General features: G+C 34.4%; 1 protein-coding gene across 4 annotated transcripts in view; it reads left to right on the top strand.

The window, feature by feature from the left end:
- nckap1 (NCK-associated protein 1) overlaps window positions 1–14666 on the top strand; it is a 46485-nt gene that overhangs the window by 15747 nt on the left and 16072 nt on the right. For all 4 annotated transcript variants that reach the window (XM_015358952.2, XM_006636479.3, XM_015358951.2 and 1 more), the window contains 12 exons: window positions 351–488; window positions 842–890; window positions 1718–1874; window positions 2215–2271; window positions 2820–2916; window positions 3110–3216; window positions 3652–3784; window positions 4111–4192; window positions 4906–4964; window positions 9291–9436; window positions 9908–10040; window positions 14229–14348. In XM_015358952.2, coding sequence (XP_015214438.1) covers window positions 351–488; window positions 842–890; window positions 1718–1874; window positions 2215–2271; window positions 2820–2916; window positions 3110–3216; window positions 3652–3784; window positions 4111–4192; window positions 4906–4964; window positions 9291–9436; window positions 9908–10040; window positions 14229–14348 — 1278 coding nt within the window. The remainder of the gene's footprint in view (window positions 1–350; window positions 489–841; window positions 891–1717; window positions 1875–2214; window positions 2272–2819; window positions 2917–3109; window positions 3217–3651; window positions 3785–4110; window positions 4193–4905; window positions 4965–9290; window positions 9437–9907; window positions 10041–14228; window positions 14349–14666) is intronic.

Raw genomic sequence — 14666 nt, 5'->3', positions numbered from 1 at the left:
AAATTACCAAGGGTTTGCAAGAATGAGAGGCATTCATAAGCACCTCGTGTTTGTAAACAGTTCTGGGATTATTTTTTATATTCCCATCTTCATTGGGCTGGGAGAAGTCGTTTGCCAATCTTTCTTTTCCACAGTGAATATTAACTAGTTGTTACTATAGTAGTACCGAACTAACTTGTCCAAACAAAGAAATGTGAAAAAAGTCATCTCTGTTTCCAGTGTTGGGATTTTGAATGAGGACACAAGAAACTTCATTTAGCAAGATAACTTTGTTAGCTTATAAATTAAAAAAAAAACTGTTTCAAAGAAATCACTAACAGTGTTGAAACTGGTCTTTTTTCTTCTTTCAGTCCCTTTCCGATGCTCTGATTTCACTTCAGATGGTGTATCCTCGACGAAATCTATCTGCTGATCAGTGGCGAAATGCCCAGTTACTAAGTCTGATCAGTGCCCCAAGCACTATGCTTAATCCCGCTCAATCAGACACAGTAAGGAGTACAGTTTTTCAGTGTCCTAATAGTGGTTGGTATGATTTTTAGATAGAGCTCCTGTAAGTTATTTTTTTTCTGCTTATGTGTAGATCAGAACATAATTAGATGTAAATCTGCTTATTGTGAAAATGTGGGGGAAACATTGCCAGTAGCTGCTGACAAGTGCAGATTAAAATGTTAAAATCATGCCCCTTTCATGTTCTGTATTATTTGAAATCATTTTTTTTTACAATTTTACCACGTTTCCCCTTGATTAAACCTGTTGATTATTCTCTTGTTAAATTTTATCAAGAGTCTGAATTGTACATGGATTGCCAGATTGCTAATCAGTTGGTTTTTGTATATTGTAGATGCCCTGTGAATATCTTTCTCTGGATGCCATGGAGAAATGGATTGTCTGTAAGTAAACACTTTGATATGCTATGCATAAGTATGGTTGAATAAGCAAATAAAAAAAATAAAAGGGATATGGAGTTGATTCCTCATGAGTCAATTTAGGCAAATAGTAGACGCTTCTGCTTTTAACACGTGCCAATTCATATAGATCCCAGTGGACCGTGTGCAAAAATAGTGTCCTTTTTTTCCACAGGAATCCTCCATTTTCTGCTAATCTAGTTTATTCTTAGTTATAAGACCCTTTGTATACCTGGGGACTAATGGAGTGCAAAATATAGTAAGGATAATCTGGTTAGATTTTTAGGATGTCTTTTTCCCCAAAACTTGAGAAACAGCAAATATTGGGAATTTCATATTGTAAAACTGTTGTGCCTTGCAGATGTTTTTGTAGTACTCGTACCTATTGGAGTTGTGTTTTCTTTCAGGATTTAGCAGTTTTAATCAACTGAGTTTTAAAACAAGCTCATATGCTGTATATAGTGAATGTAAATACAAGGTACAGTATACTGAAATAAAAGCAGTTTAATTTTCTTTTTATGGAATGTCCTTATTTTTTTTACCAAACCCTGACCCAAGCTTAGCCATGTACTTTTCTTAAATATATTATTCAAAATATAAAGGAAACATGACAAAAAGTTTCTACAGTGTATGCTGTACTCTGCATTGTAGTGACCCATTTCAATGATAACATTTGAGTCTAGATTTACATTCTTGGTATTTTTTAAAATCTTTGAAAGACTGCCTAACAAAAAATGTGTTTTAGGTATCTATTAGGATAACAAACCTTTATTATTTTTTTGGAAAACATGAATGGATTTCTCTTTCTGTAGTTGGATTTATTCTGTGCCATGGTGTGCTGAGCAGTGATCCAGCTGCACTCAATCTGTGGAAGCTTGCCCTTCAGAGCAGTTCCTGCCTGTGCCTCTTCAGAGATGAAGTCTTCCACATTCACAAAGCTGTGGAAGACTTATTTGTGAACATTAGAGGGTGAAACATTTAATATCTTCTAAAAAAATAATGTCTGAAACATAGACATCGCAACTCTTTGTTTACACTACAAATTACACAAACATACAGTATTGTGAAGTAGTAAGTTTAAAACCTTTAAAACACAATTAGTATGCACTTATTTTCTATATATTTTAATTAAGAATGTGAACTTTCAGGGTAATGAATGGTTACTTCTAAAAAATTTTTTACGTTTTTTCAGTGAAGGCCTTTTTTGTTTTAATGTTTGCTATAATTATTTTCATTCTTATTTATATGAACAAATTCTGTTACCCTTGTTTTCGCAGACTTAATGTAATTTTGTTTTTTGTTCTTGCAGCTACAACAAACGTATCAATGACGTCAGAGAATGCAAAGAGGCTGCCTTATCACATGCGTAAGTACACATCAATTAGTTTGAATTGTCTTGGTTGTAGAAAACTTGCGATTTCATAGCATTATAACAGAAGATGCTAAGATTAAAAAGTTTAATGCATAAAATGAATCAACGTATTGACAGAAAATGTTCTTGGAGTGTTTCTAATATTTTTAAGCTTATGCCTGAATATACTGTATGTTTCAATGTATAAGTTATAGTGTGAAGTACATTCGTAATTGAGAAGTAACTTGTTGAGGAATGATTCATCAAGCCTAGATATGACATATTCCCGAACATGTGTGTTCCTAACTGAATCTAACCTATGTAGCATTTTCCTTTCAGAATTAGACTAAATCTAAGATGAATGTGTTTGCTTTTCCTGCACAACGTATGACAAATAAGGAATATCCTGCAGAAAAATGCTTAATTATATACTTTATGAAGGGAAGTACAGAATCATAAACATTAAATTAACATTACATTAGTTAAAATTACATGTAGTATGTTAATATGATATGCATCCTTCTTACAAATTAATTTATGTTTAAAATGTAATTGTTTTTAAGGGGCTCCATGCACAGAGAGCGGCGCAAGTTCTTAAGGTCTGCCTTAAAAGAGCTTGCCACAGTTCTTGCTGACCAGCCTGGGTTATTGGGCCCAAAGGTACCCACAATTGTAATGTGATATTTAGCTTGTCCCTTCTTTTTAATTTTAACACAATTTTACAAATTGTTAGAGTAATACAGTCTTCTGTGTTTCCTTTTATACTTAAGTTTAAAATTATAGTTAATATTGTCAGTGTATATTTTCCAGTGTAGCTGGAAAATTTACATATAAACTGTTTTTTGTTTCTCAGGCACTGTTTGTGTTCATGGCTCTATCCTTTGCCCGGGATGAAATCATCTGGCTTCTTCGGCATGCAGATAACATCCAGAAGAAAAGCACAGATGACTTCATAGATAAGTAAGCTGAAGTTTTGAAATGTTTACGAATTAAAATATGGTTGCAAATTTCAATGAGTAGATGGATTAGTTGCTGCATAAAGTGTTACTTTGACATGAATTACAACTAAATGCTGTGAACATATAATTTTAAGAATTAGATACAATTAAAAGATTGTTCTAATTACAAAAATGACTTTTTTAAAACATGAGTTTCACATAATAAAAAATACAATTGTATCTTAAAACATCCTGCTAAATCATTGTGGAAATATAATCAATTATACTGTAGGTTGACTTGCTTGTTCAATGCTACATTTTACTACATTTTGAAAATGCAGTCTTTTTAAATCAGTTCCATGAATTTCTAAATGCATCTACAAATATTACTTGTTCATGAAACTCTTGACTTTATCCAGCTATACAGTATCATATTGTATTTACTTTGCTTTTTTAGGCATATTGCTGAATTAATATTTTACATGGAAGAGCTAAGAGCACATGTGCGAAAATATGGACCAGTGATGCAGCGATACTATGTGCAGTATCTGTCTGGATTTGATGCTGTTGTACTGAATGAACTTGTTCAGGTGAAATTTGCATTTGTTATAATTATGTTTGCTTACTTTAAATGTATTTAATTATAAATGTATATATTGTTGGTTAAAATTATAAGTTGAGAAGTAAACTGAAATGTATTTTTGTGCTGGAAAGTTTCAGTTAAAAACTTTTCAGTAAAATCAGCAATGCTTTGGGTGAAGATAATTTTTACCACTAGATGGCGGTCAAGTATTTCAGTACTGATTTTAAGTGTTAAGATCATTGAAATATCTATAGTTTAAGAATTAAAAAAAATATTTTTGCTATATGTTTTACAACTGAATATAAATTTTCTAATAAATTGTTTTAAATTTAGAACCTGTCTGTCTGTCCTGAAGATGAATCAATAATAATGTCTTCCTTTGTGAACACTATGACTTCGCTCAGCGTGAAACAAGGTATATTTCTGTAGATCAAGGAAACAGACTGAAAGCTGATGTAATTCATTATTTTATTAAATAGGTCTAAGGTTTTAAAGAGTCCATTTTACTGTAATGTTTGCAATCAGCTTTTTAGAAAATAAGCTCAGGAATTATGAAAAATAACCTTATGTGTTTCATGTTTTGCAAATAGGTTATGTATTATGCATTTCTGTTTTATTATCAGACTATCAATACTTTTTTCCAGGATATAATGCAAAGGATAAGAAAAGATAGCAATTGTTTTATAAAAGAGAATGTCAGTATAATGATGAGAAGTATTTAACGTTTATTTTACCACTAGATTATGGCTTCCTTTCTGGATAATGGAATGTCAAAAAATGTCATATGTGTCCATTTTGGGCATCTTTTATCTTGAGGGTACCAGCTCCCTAAAAGCAGAGATGTATTTAAAGTTGCTTTTGTAAACTATAAGTATGATTTCTCAGTATGACCATCTGTCTATCTTAAGCTAAGTATACATTTAAGTGGAAAGATGTGTTTTTTGTCATTGCCTTAAATGAATGAATATTTCAAAGTTTGTAACTGCAAGCAATAGAAAGAGCTTGTCTGGGGGATTACATGTTTAATTTGTTATACCATTTAGGTAAAAATAATCATCTCATTCTTAATACAACTAATCTTATTAACATGATTCTGTATCCGATGCATTTTCTTTCTCTTTATTTCAGTTGAGGATGGAGAGGTGTTTGATTTTAGAGGTATGCGACTGGATTGGTTCAGGTTGCAGGTAAGTCACAAGTGGTGTCACGCAAAGACAGCATATATTGGTAGTGGACATATAATGGAAACCTCAATGTAAAGTCACTTAACAGGGCTTTGGGCCACCACCTGTGACCTGTTTGTGTCGTGGAGTAAAGTCTACCAGCATCTAGAATGCTCCTAAAGGGGTGCAGCACCATTCTTCCATGACATAGTCAGTGAGTTCGTGCCTAGCTGATGGAGATGGAAAATGGCATTGTTCTAGAATACCCCATAAATGTTTATTTGGGTTCAGATCCAATGGCTGAGAAGACCATGACATAAGGATGACATTAGTGTCATGCTCATCAAACCGCTGGGCAACCATACATGCTCTGTGGAGGGGGGCACTGCCATTTTGGAAGAAACTCTTCCTGTAGGAATAAGTGGCATTGACTTTGCCTTCTAATAGAATGAGTGCACCATGCCAGGAAAATTTGTGTCATTGTGAAACCACCAGAGCCCCTCCCTGTTGGAACTGAACACTGAGGGCTATAGAGTTCTAGAAGTTCCATTAGTCAAGAACATAGTGAAGGATGATTCATCTGACCAGATCACTTTTCTCCCCTGTTCCATAACCCACTGAACCTTTAAAAGTACATTGCCAGGTGTGATGAAGGGTTTCAGTGCAGAAACCAAACTGCTATCTGTATGCTACTCTGTAGACTTTTCAACAGACCAGTTTTTGAGGAAACCGAGTGCTTGAGATCCAGGTTGATTTGTACAGTCAATTGATCTGCAGTTCCTTACCAGTTTTGCTTTGCACTTGTATTAATCCACAGATTCTGGACCTGGAGTATGCACTTCAGTTCACCATAAACTCCATTGATTGTGAAACATGAGGAAGTTAAGCTGTCTTGGTCACTAAAGCTCCTGCCCCAACAATCACCTCTCTTTTAAAGTCTCTGATGTCTCCTCTTACAGCCACGCTAGCCTTATTTATGAGAAAATCTCATAGACAATTGTTTTGGGATGTTATCTCCTTAATTAAATGATACACTACACCAGTGTGCAAGCCTTTTCTTCTTATCCACTTAGTGTACATCATTCACCAAGGTCTTTCCATGTTTTTTTCGACTACCCTTGGTTTACTTTGCAATTTTTGCAAGTTTTGAATCGCTGTAAGAAAGACTGTAAGACTTTTTAACATTTTATGAAAAAAACAAAAAACTGCAATTAATAATGAATCTTTAAGAAGGGGTTCTGTGTGTTCTACTTTAGCTTCTAAATTATTGAAGCCTGAAACTTGGCATGTTAAATTGAGTGTTGCAATATGAATTGTGAGAGTAGTGGTGTTTTTAAATGTTGTCAAATTCTCTAAAAAACACTCTTTAAAGATGTGATTATCTTCTTTTTAATTGTACTCAATTAAATCAGAACACTCTCCCTAAGGAATAAAATAGCATTTTCATATTTGGCTCATTACACAATAGAGTTTGGCTTCTTGGTGCTGGGTTGAGCTATAGATTCCCAGCAGGGCTACAAAGACAGTTTATTTTCTGTGACCAATGTTTCTCAGACCGCTGTTAGTATAGGGTGACAGAATTCAGCTTTCAGGTTTGCTTAGTACTTCCTAAAATGTATTTTTGCTTCCAGTGATATTTATTTGATCTTAAGCGCTAGAGAAAAAAACACAGTAGTGTTAGAAACTGTTCGATTGGAAGAGCTCCTATTTATTTATTGGGATAGAAGAATCTAACATAAAGCAGGAGATCTGCTCACATTTGTACAAATCATTTTTTTAAATTATTTATGAACCACTGCAGCTTTTGCACTAACCTCTTTTCACAGGGTTATCTTAGCAAAGGTCAACAGATAATGGAAAGCAAGTATCTGAAACATTCTTTTATGTATTTGAAGAACCTTTTACTTGCTAGGGCACAGTATGAATTTAAATAGCCTTTAATCATTGGAAACAGAATAACATGCAGTTCAAGCCAATTTAAGAACAGCTGTAATGCCTGTGTGAGAACAGCTTTATATACCATGGACTGATACATTTTTGGCTGCTGTACATATTAAAATCCATCAGTGCTGAAATAAATAGCACTTACCAAAGCTTTGAAGGAGGGGAATTCGCTGAACATATGTTTTTATTATTATTTCAATAAGACAGAAATTTCTACCAGTGTTCTATTTGACAAATAAATACTTAACCACTTTTAATCTGTTAAGACCTTTTTAAGAGTAAGACCTTCTTGTCATCCCCTAAAAGTTGAAGGCAACTTTTTCAAACACCTGAAAGCACTAACAAAAAAACAACTTTTGTTTTTTTATACGTAGTTTCATTGTTCAATTATTTACAAGCATCTAAAACTGAAATTAGTTTCACCAGTAAAGCCTGAGTTCTATCCTCCACAGACAATGTTTGATTGTTGTAATGTTTCAACCAGTTTCTCTTTGAACTAGCTTCTGGTTTCATAAGTACTACATAAATAAGTACTTCTGTCTGCATAAGTACTTCTACAGTGCTGACAAAAGTGTCTGTGAAAGTGAAAAGTTGACGGTCGTAATGGATAATTCCAGTGTTTTACAGACCACTTAAATATTTTCTTTTTGTTTTGGTTTTACTGGCTGGAGTGTAATTATATTTTAACAGATAGTGTTTTAACTACCAGAAAGCAGGAACAGCACCCACCTATCCTCAAAAAGAATTAGTTGAATCACCAAAAACTCCCCATTTTTTTCTTATTCTTTTTTTTTTTACCTTTTTCTGTGACACCATTTGCTGTGAAGTCAAGGACTTGTATAGTCTGTTAAGCTTTTTGTTTCCATGTCTTCAGTGTTGGTTTAGCTGCCCACAAAGGAGTATATGTAAGACTTTAAATGCATTACTTTGCAAAAATGCACTCTTCTCTCTAATTATTAAAAAAAAACATAATTTGGGTTTAGCACCTGCTAAATATTTGTTGTTGTTTTTTTGTGGTATGTAGTATTGTTTTGGCTGTACGTAATTCTTTAGTTGGCAGTGATTATGAAAAACTAACAGGTCATGTTTGATCTGGGGTTTTTGGGATATTTTATTCCAATGTTATTTTTGCTTCTTCCAAAAGAATGTCTTATAAAGGATTTATGATTGTAAAGAGTTGATTTATACTACAGCCACCCTCCAAATTTATTCTCATGTCCAGTGAAACATTAGCAAAAACATCATATAACATATAGATAACGTGTAGATTAGACACTTGAATAATACAGGCTGAACCTGTATTGTAGTTGCACAGAGCAAAGTCATATTTGCAGTTAGATAACATAAGGTTCACATTTATTCCCATGTATTTTTTAAATAAAATACCCAGAAAAAAATAATTATTATATTTTGAGGTTGTTTTACATCTATGGAGCCCTTGTTAAAATAGGGAGAATCATGAACTCCAACATGTGCAGAACATTTTTTCCAAACACCTGGCTACCTCTGGAAGAAGCTCAAATATTGCCACACTGGAATGTTCATTTATGAACATGGTCCAAATCATACATCGAAATTAACAAAGAAATAGTTGACTGAGCACAAAATAAATGTTCTTGACTGACCATCTTAATCTCTAGTTCTCAGTCTGCCTGAAGGAATTGTAAAAAAAACTCAGTGGTACCAGAAGCTCATAGCACACTACAGGAGGCATCTTGTCAGTGTAATCTATGCCAGGATTTGCAAAATACTACCTACATGGGGTATGAGTAAATGTGACTCTCATGTTTATGGGATTTAAATCATTTATGACAAGTTTGACTTTGCTCTGTGCAAAGCTGTTAAGATTACAGGATAACATTTTTAGAATATTTCAAGTAAGGCACATATCCAATTTTAAATTTGTCTGTTTTTTTTTCCCTTTTCATCGGGATATAAATAGCTATGGAGGGCAGCTGATATAGAATTTCTCATTCTATAAAATCAAGTCATTCAACTGTTTTCTTTTATGTTGCCTTTACTTACTTTACTAAAGCTTTTTCTTGATGTGTTTTGAAGATTTGCTATTTTAATAAAACCATTTGGAAGCAAAAATAACTAGACTGCCTTGGACAGAGTGTTCAAGTAGCCATGACATTTGTGCATATGGACAGATGTGGACAGAAATGTGGACAGAAACCAATAAAAATGGATTTAGCGATATTTTTTTGTAGAGTATAAAAACGAAAAGTAATATTTTGTTGGCCTTTGTCTTAATGATTGTTGAAACCATTTTGGATATAATATCTATGATTCAGTTGAGGTAGTTCTTGGTCCATTCCCTAATTCAATTTTGTAGTTTATTCTGTAGTTTTTCTTCATTATTTTATTTATATCTGTTAAGTGTGTATTTATTCTTCTTAACAGGCCTACACAAGTGTGTCCAAGGCCTCCCTGGGTTTGGCAGACCACAGAGAACTTGGAAAGATGATGAACACTATTATTTTTCACACTAAAATGGTAGATTCACTTGTGGAAATGTTAGTGGAAACCTCGGATCTCTCTATATTCTGGTATGGATAAAGCACAATTTTTTTCAAATTCATATTAGCTGCACTAAAATCAAATTTTAAAGAACGATTTAGAAACTGTTTGGGGTCTAATAGCTCAGGAATGTTGAGGGCATTCATGTACTTAAAATGTTTAATATTTATCACTTGGTGTTACTGTTTGTTTAATTAAACAATGTTTTTTTCTTCAAACAACTACATCAGGAAGGAAATTAGTAATAGAGTGCATCAGGAATGTTTCTGTTATTTAACGGGTGTCTTTTAAGATAATCTTTAAATACATGAGTATGTTTCAGCTGCTTCATGATATGCAGGGGTATGTGATTTAAATTAAATGACTTAAGATTAGTAAATATAGAACATTCAGTAGCCTTATACTAGACCAAATCAGGGAAGCAGTTTTAAAGGATTTACTATGATTTAAACAGATGGAGCTGTGAATTTGCCAACATCTCTTTTTCTTTTTGTTGATAGCTTTTACAGTCGTGCATTTGAGAAAATGTTCCAGCAATGTTTGGAGCTGCCTTCACAATCTAGATACTCGATTTCTTTCCCACTGGTCTGCACCCATTTCATGAGCTGTACCCATGAACTGTGCCCAGAAGAGGTAGGACAGCCAAACTAGAGTTTATCTTAACTGTGCCTCTGTGTGATTGTTAGCTGTTTCATTATGGAACTCTATTCTAAAGTGTGGCACTTCTTCAAAAAACAGATCCAAAACACCACTCATGGTTGATTACAATGTAAAAATCACTTCCATCTTTCTTCTTTCACTCACCCAGGAGAAGGCATGCTATGTTTCAAAATAGAGAATATCAGACATGCAGTAGGTGGATCTGTGCCATAACTTCTATTAGGCTGATGCGTTGCTTTCTTCTAGTCATCTAAGTCCATATTTTTTCTTCTACCATTTTGTTTATACGTCACTTGATCTTTTTGCCTCTTTCACCCTTATGGTGTCTTAAAAATATATCTGTCTGTCAAATAACATTTTTAGTGTTGTAAATTGCATAATAGTCTTGTTTTGTCATCTAATTTATATTTGAAAAATCTGTGATTTTTTTTTATTTGTTTTTAAGAAGTGTTTGATTAGAGTTTAATCTTAGAAGTTAAGCAGACTTGTGCCTGGTTAGTGTTGGGATAGGCAACAGCAAAAAATCTTTCCCATAAAAATATCCTTCATGTTGAATATGAAGCTCACAACATGATATTCCCATGCTTTACTGGATGTGGGAGATTGTGTGATGTTATCACCTTTGTTTTATACAAGTAAAATAAAAAAAATGGTTTGATAATCTTGGTGGTAGGGTTTTTGAGAATGGAAATGGAAAACGTGGGAAAAGTCCTGTACTGCTTATTCATCTCACAGTGGTAGAGTGACATTCCGTAGAGAGCAGGAAGATGCCATACTGAGAATACAGAAAGGAAATGCAGTATATGTAACTAGAACATCATATCAGAAAAGTCAGATAGAGTTTCAAAGCTGTAATCATTGCAAAATCATCTTTTTAACAAAAGGCTGAAGATGATTTATTGAGTTACAATGTTAATTGTACACCACTGAAGATTGGGGATTTGAGTTCTACACAAAGGAGTTTTCATTCCTCAGTAGAAATATTCTTGTTGTTCATGGAACACTAAATAGTTCTCATTCCTGGAAAACATTTGAGTTCTTCCATAGCTGTGCAGTGCTCTATATGGAAAGATTGCTACTTCTAATTAGTTAACTGCCAGGACAAAAATAAATGGTGCATTTTCATGTGGCACAAAATAACTTGACAAAAAAACTATCTGAAAGCACTTAAAAGAATAAAAGAGATTTATTGAGCCATGTAAAGCTTGGATTTCCCTTGTTCAAACATGAAACTCCCTTTCTCAGCATGCCTCTGAAATGTTCCTCTTCCTATGTCCACTCTACACAGCTTTAGACAGCTGCAAACTTTATTTATATTGGAAAAGCACTAAAAGTTTCCATGAATATTTCCACCCAGCACACAAAAAAATCAGAGCAGTTTATAGTAACAGAAAAAAGATCAGGGAGTTGGTAACAAAGGTCATATTAAACCCAAAGTTAAGTCTATTTTTCCTTACCTATGCTGATGGTTTCTCTTTCTGCTAAGTACATAGCTCATTTTGTCATAATTATGTCAGTTTTGTCCTAAATGTATGATAAAATATGAAGGTGGTGTTGGAAACTACTGACTTATTTAATGAGAATTTACTCGGTAAATACAGTTCCATAGAGAAGTATTTGTTTTTTCTGAGATTTTGCATGTTTTTACCACTGAATGTCATCAGAGATTTATCTGGGACCTAGTTATGTGTGAAAGTTGTCTGAGAGAACACATAGCACCACAGTTTAGTGCTTGTTAGTAATCCAATGTCCAGTGTCTCTGTGCAAAAACATAATGCTCCTTTAGTTCAATTAATTCATTTAAAAGGATAACTTAGGATCGGTTATGTAAATACCTTATTAAACAATCAGCCCCCTCTATATCAAACGCACGAACTTTGGCTCTTATCATAGTGAATTACCATATAGAATCAAGAGGCATGTCATGCCCCGCTCAAAAAATATTCCAGAAAAAAAGTAATTGATGCCTGTCACTCTGGAAAAGGTTGCAGAACTATTTCAAAAGATCTGGGCTCCATGTATCCTCAGTCAGACACATAAGTCTTGCAATGGAGAAGATTTTGAAACAGTAGTGAACCTTCCCAAGAGTGGTCGTTCTTCCAAAATCACTCCAGGTATATGCAGGCCTTTCTGCCCTTGGATAAAATCAGTGTTTATGACTCCACCATCAGAAAAGCACTGGGAAAAAATGGGATTTGTGGGAGAGTAGTAAAGAAGACTACACTTACTACTGCTTGCTTACTAAGGAGCTTTGATGCTCGTCTCAAGTTTGCCAAAAAGTACCTGGATGACCCTACAGACTTGGAGGAACGTTGGAGGAACGTTCTATGGACAGTTGAATCAAAAGTGGAACTTTTTGGCCCGCCTGGGTGCTGTTATATCTGGCAGAAACCAAACACTGCATTTCACAATAAGAAGCTCATAACAACTGTCAAGCATGGTAGTGGTGGTGTCATGATTTGGGTATGTCTTTTCCTGCTCCAGGACGTTGATGACTTTCCGTCATTGAAGAAAGCTGATGTTTTGTATGATAGAATTCTACAGGGGAATATCAGTTTATCTGGGCAACATGTGGCACAGTGTTAAGCATTACTGCCTCGCAGTGGTGGGGCTCCAGATTCAATTCTTGGGGTGCTATTTGCGTGGAGTTTGTATGCTCTCACTGTATGTGTTATTTCTCTGGGTGCTCCAGTTTCCTCCCACAGTCCAAAGGCATTCTGGTAGGTTAATTGGTTTTTGAGAAAATTGGCCCTGTGGTGAGAGTGTGCTTGTTTTTCCTCTGCATTAGTGCTGTGATGGACTGGCATTCCCATTCAGGGCGTATCCTGACTTGCGCCCACTCTTTGTCAGGATAGACCCCAGCTCTCCTATGACCCTGTATTGATAAAGGGGTAAGAAAATGGATGGATAGAATATCAGGCAGTCTGTCCATCAGCTGAAGCTGAAGCACAGTTGTGTCATGCAGGCAAGACAATGATCCCAGACATACAAGCGAGTCTACCCGAGAGTGGATAAAGAAGAAGAAATTCAATGTTTTGGAATGGCCATGTCAAAGTCCAGAGCTAAACCCCATAGAAATGTGGCAAGACCTGAAACAAGCAGTTCATGCAGGAAAACCCCCAAGTGTTTTGAAACAGTTTGTCATGGAGGCATGGGCCCGGATTCCTACACAGTAATGCAAGAGAATGATCATCATCACAAGGAAGTGTTTGGTTGCAGTTATTGGTGGTGCAACCAATTACTGAATCTAAGGGTTTGTGAACTTTTTTCACACAGGGACACTGGATGTTGAATTACTTGAAATAACTGAAGCAAGCACCTATCTTTGGTGTTATTTGTTCAATCAGTCTTACTTTTTATATTAATAGCAACCTATGATGCTCTGATAACATTCAGTGCCAAAAATATGCAAACATCAAGAAAATTTTAAAGGGGGCAAATACTTTTTTCACAGAAATATATGGTGACTTAAAAAAAGTAAAAAAGTATGTTTTAGTTCTATGATCAAATTAATGCATAGAATTACCCAAAAATAAAATCTTAATTTCATGATCACAAATATAAATTGTATGACTGTAAAGCAAAAATAATGGTTTTGACTGTGCTGTCCCAGTACATTTAAATGCAAGGTATCTGGGTTTAGTTCAAGGAAGCACAAAAATAATAGTAAGAGCAGTTCCTTAAGAAAAAACAGTGGGAAATGTTTACAGATGAGTGCTAATTGGCAGCGCAGGTTTTGTTGATCCTTCGAAAAGTAAAAAAAAAAGTGTTCAAATTTGTAACTTGCATCTGTCCTCATATTAAAGTAAATGGGAAAAATATATCATTTTATTGTTCTGTATTTTTTAAATCATGCAAAACAGTAAAATTATATTCTTAATGTATTTTAAGTATTAAAAGGTATTTTGTGAACTTGACTAAAAGTTTCAGATTCAATTTAGAAGCATTAAAATGGTAAATCTGTAAAATTAGCCACATGTTTGAAATTATTGGTGGTAAAGTGTACACAATTACTTGTCACATCAAATGAATGGAAAACATAATTCTTAATAAGAGTGATTGTTCTTAGTCATCTCCATTATTTACACTGTTTATTCCAATAAATTAGAAATGTATGGTGCTGGTACTCCCAAAATCTTGATTATTCTTTATTTTGAATAGCGACATCATATTGGAGACCGGAGTCTGTCTTTGTGTAACATGTTTTTGGATGAAATGGCAAAACAAGCCCGGAATCTCATTACAGACATTTGCACAGAGCAGTGCACTCTTAGTGACCAGGTAAGAGGCTGAGGAATGCCATGTTTCCTTTAAGCTCTGTTTGGATGTAAGTACAAATAAAAGGTAGGTCAGACATGTGGTTATTCTTCTGGTTTGCTTTCTTTGCATATGTATGCACAGTCATGCAAACTATTAATTTCACTATTGAGTATGTAATGAGGGCACTGGTTTAAAATCATAAGTTGTTCACAAAATCATTATGAACAACTATCTAAAAATAGTTGACAAGCTTCTATATTCTTCAAAGTACTACCTTCAGAAACGCTGTACCAGTTATTTCAATTATATCATTATATTTTTTTTCCAGTACAAATGCTT

The sequence above is a fragment of the Lepisosteus oculatus genome, chromosome 12, assembly GCF_040954835.1.
Source record: "Lepisosteus oculatus isolate fLepOcu1 chromosome 12, fLepOcu1.hap2, whole genome shotgun sequence".
Taxonomy (NCBI): domain Eukaryota; kingdom Metazoa; phylum Chordata; class Actinopteri; order Semionotiformes; family Lepisosteidae; genus Lepisosteus; species Lepisosteus oculatus.
The sequence above is the reverse complement of the archived record's forward strand: the minus strand, read 5'-3'. Positions and strand labels throughout refer to the sequence as shown.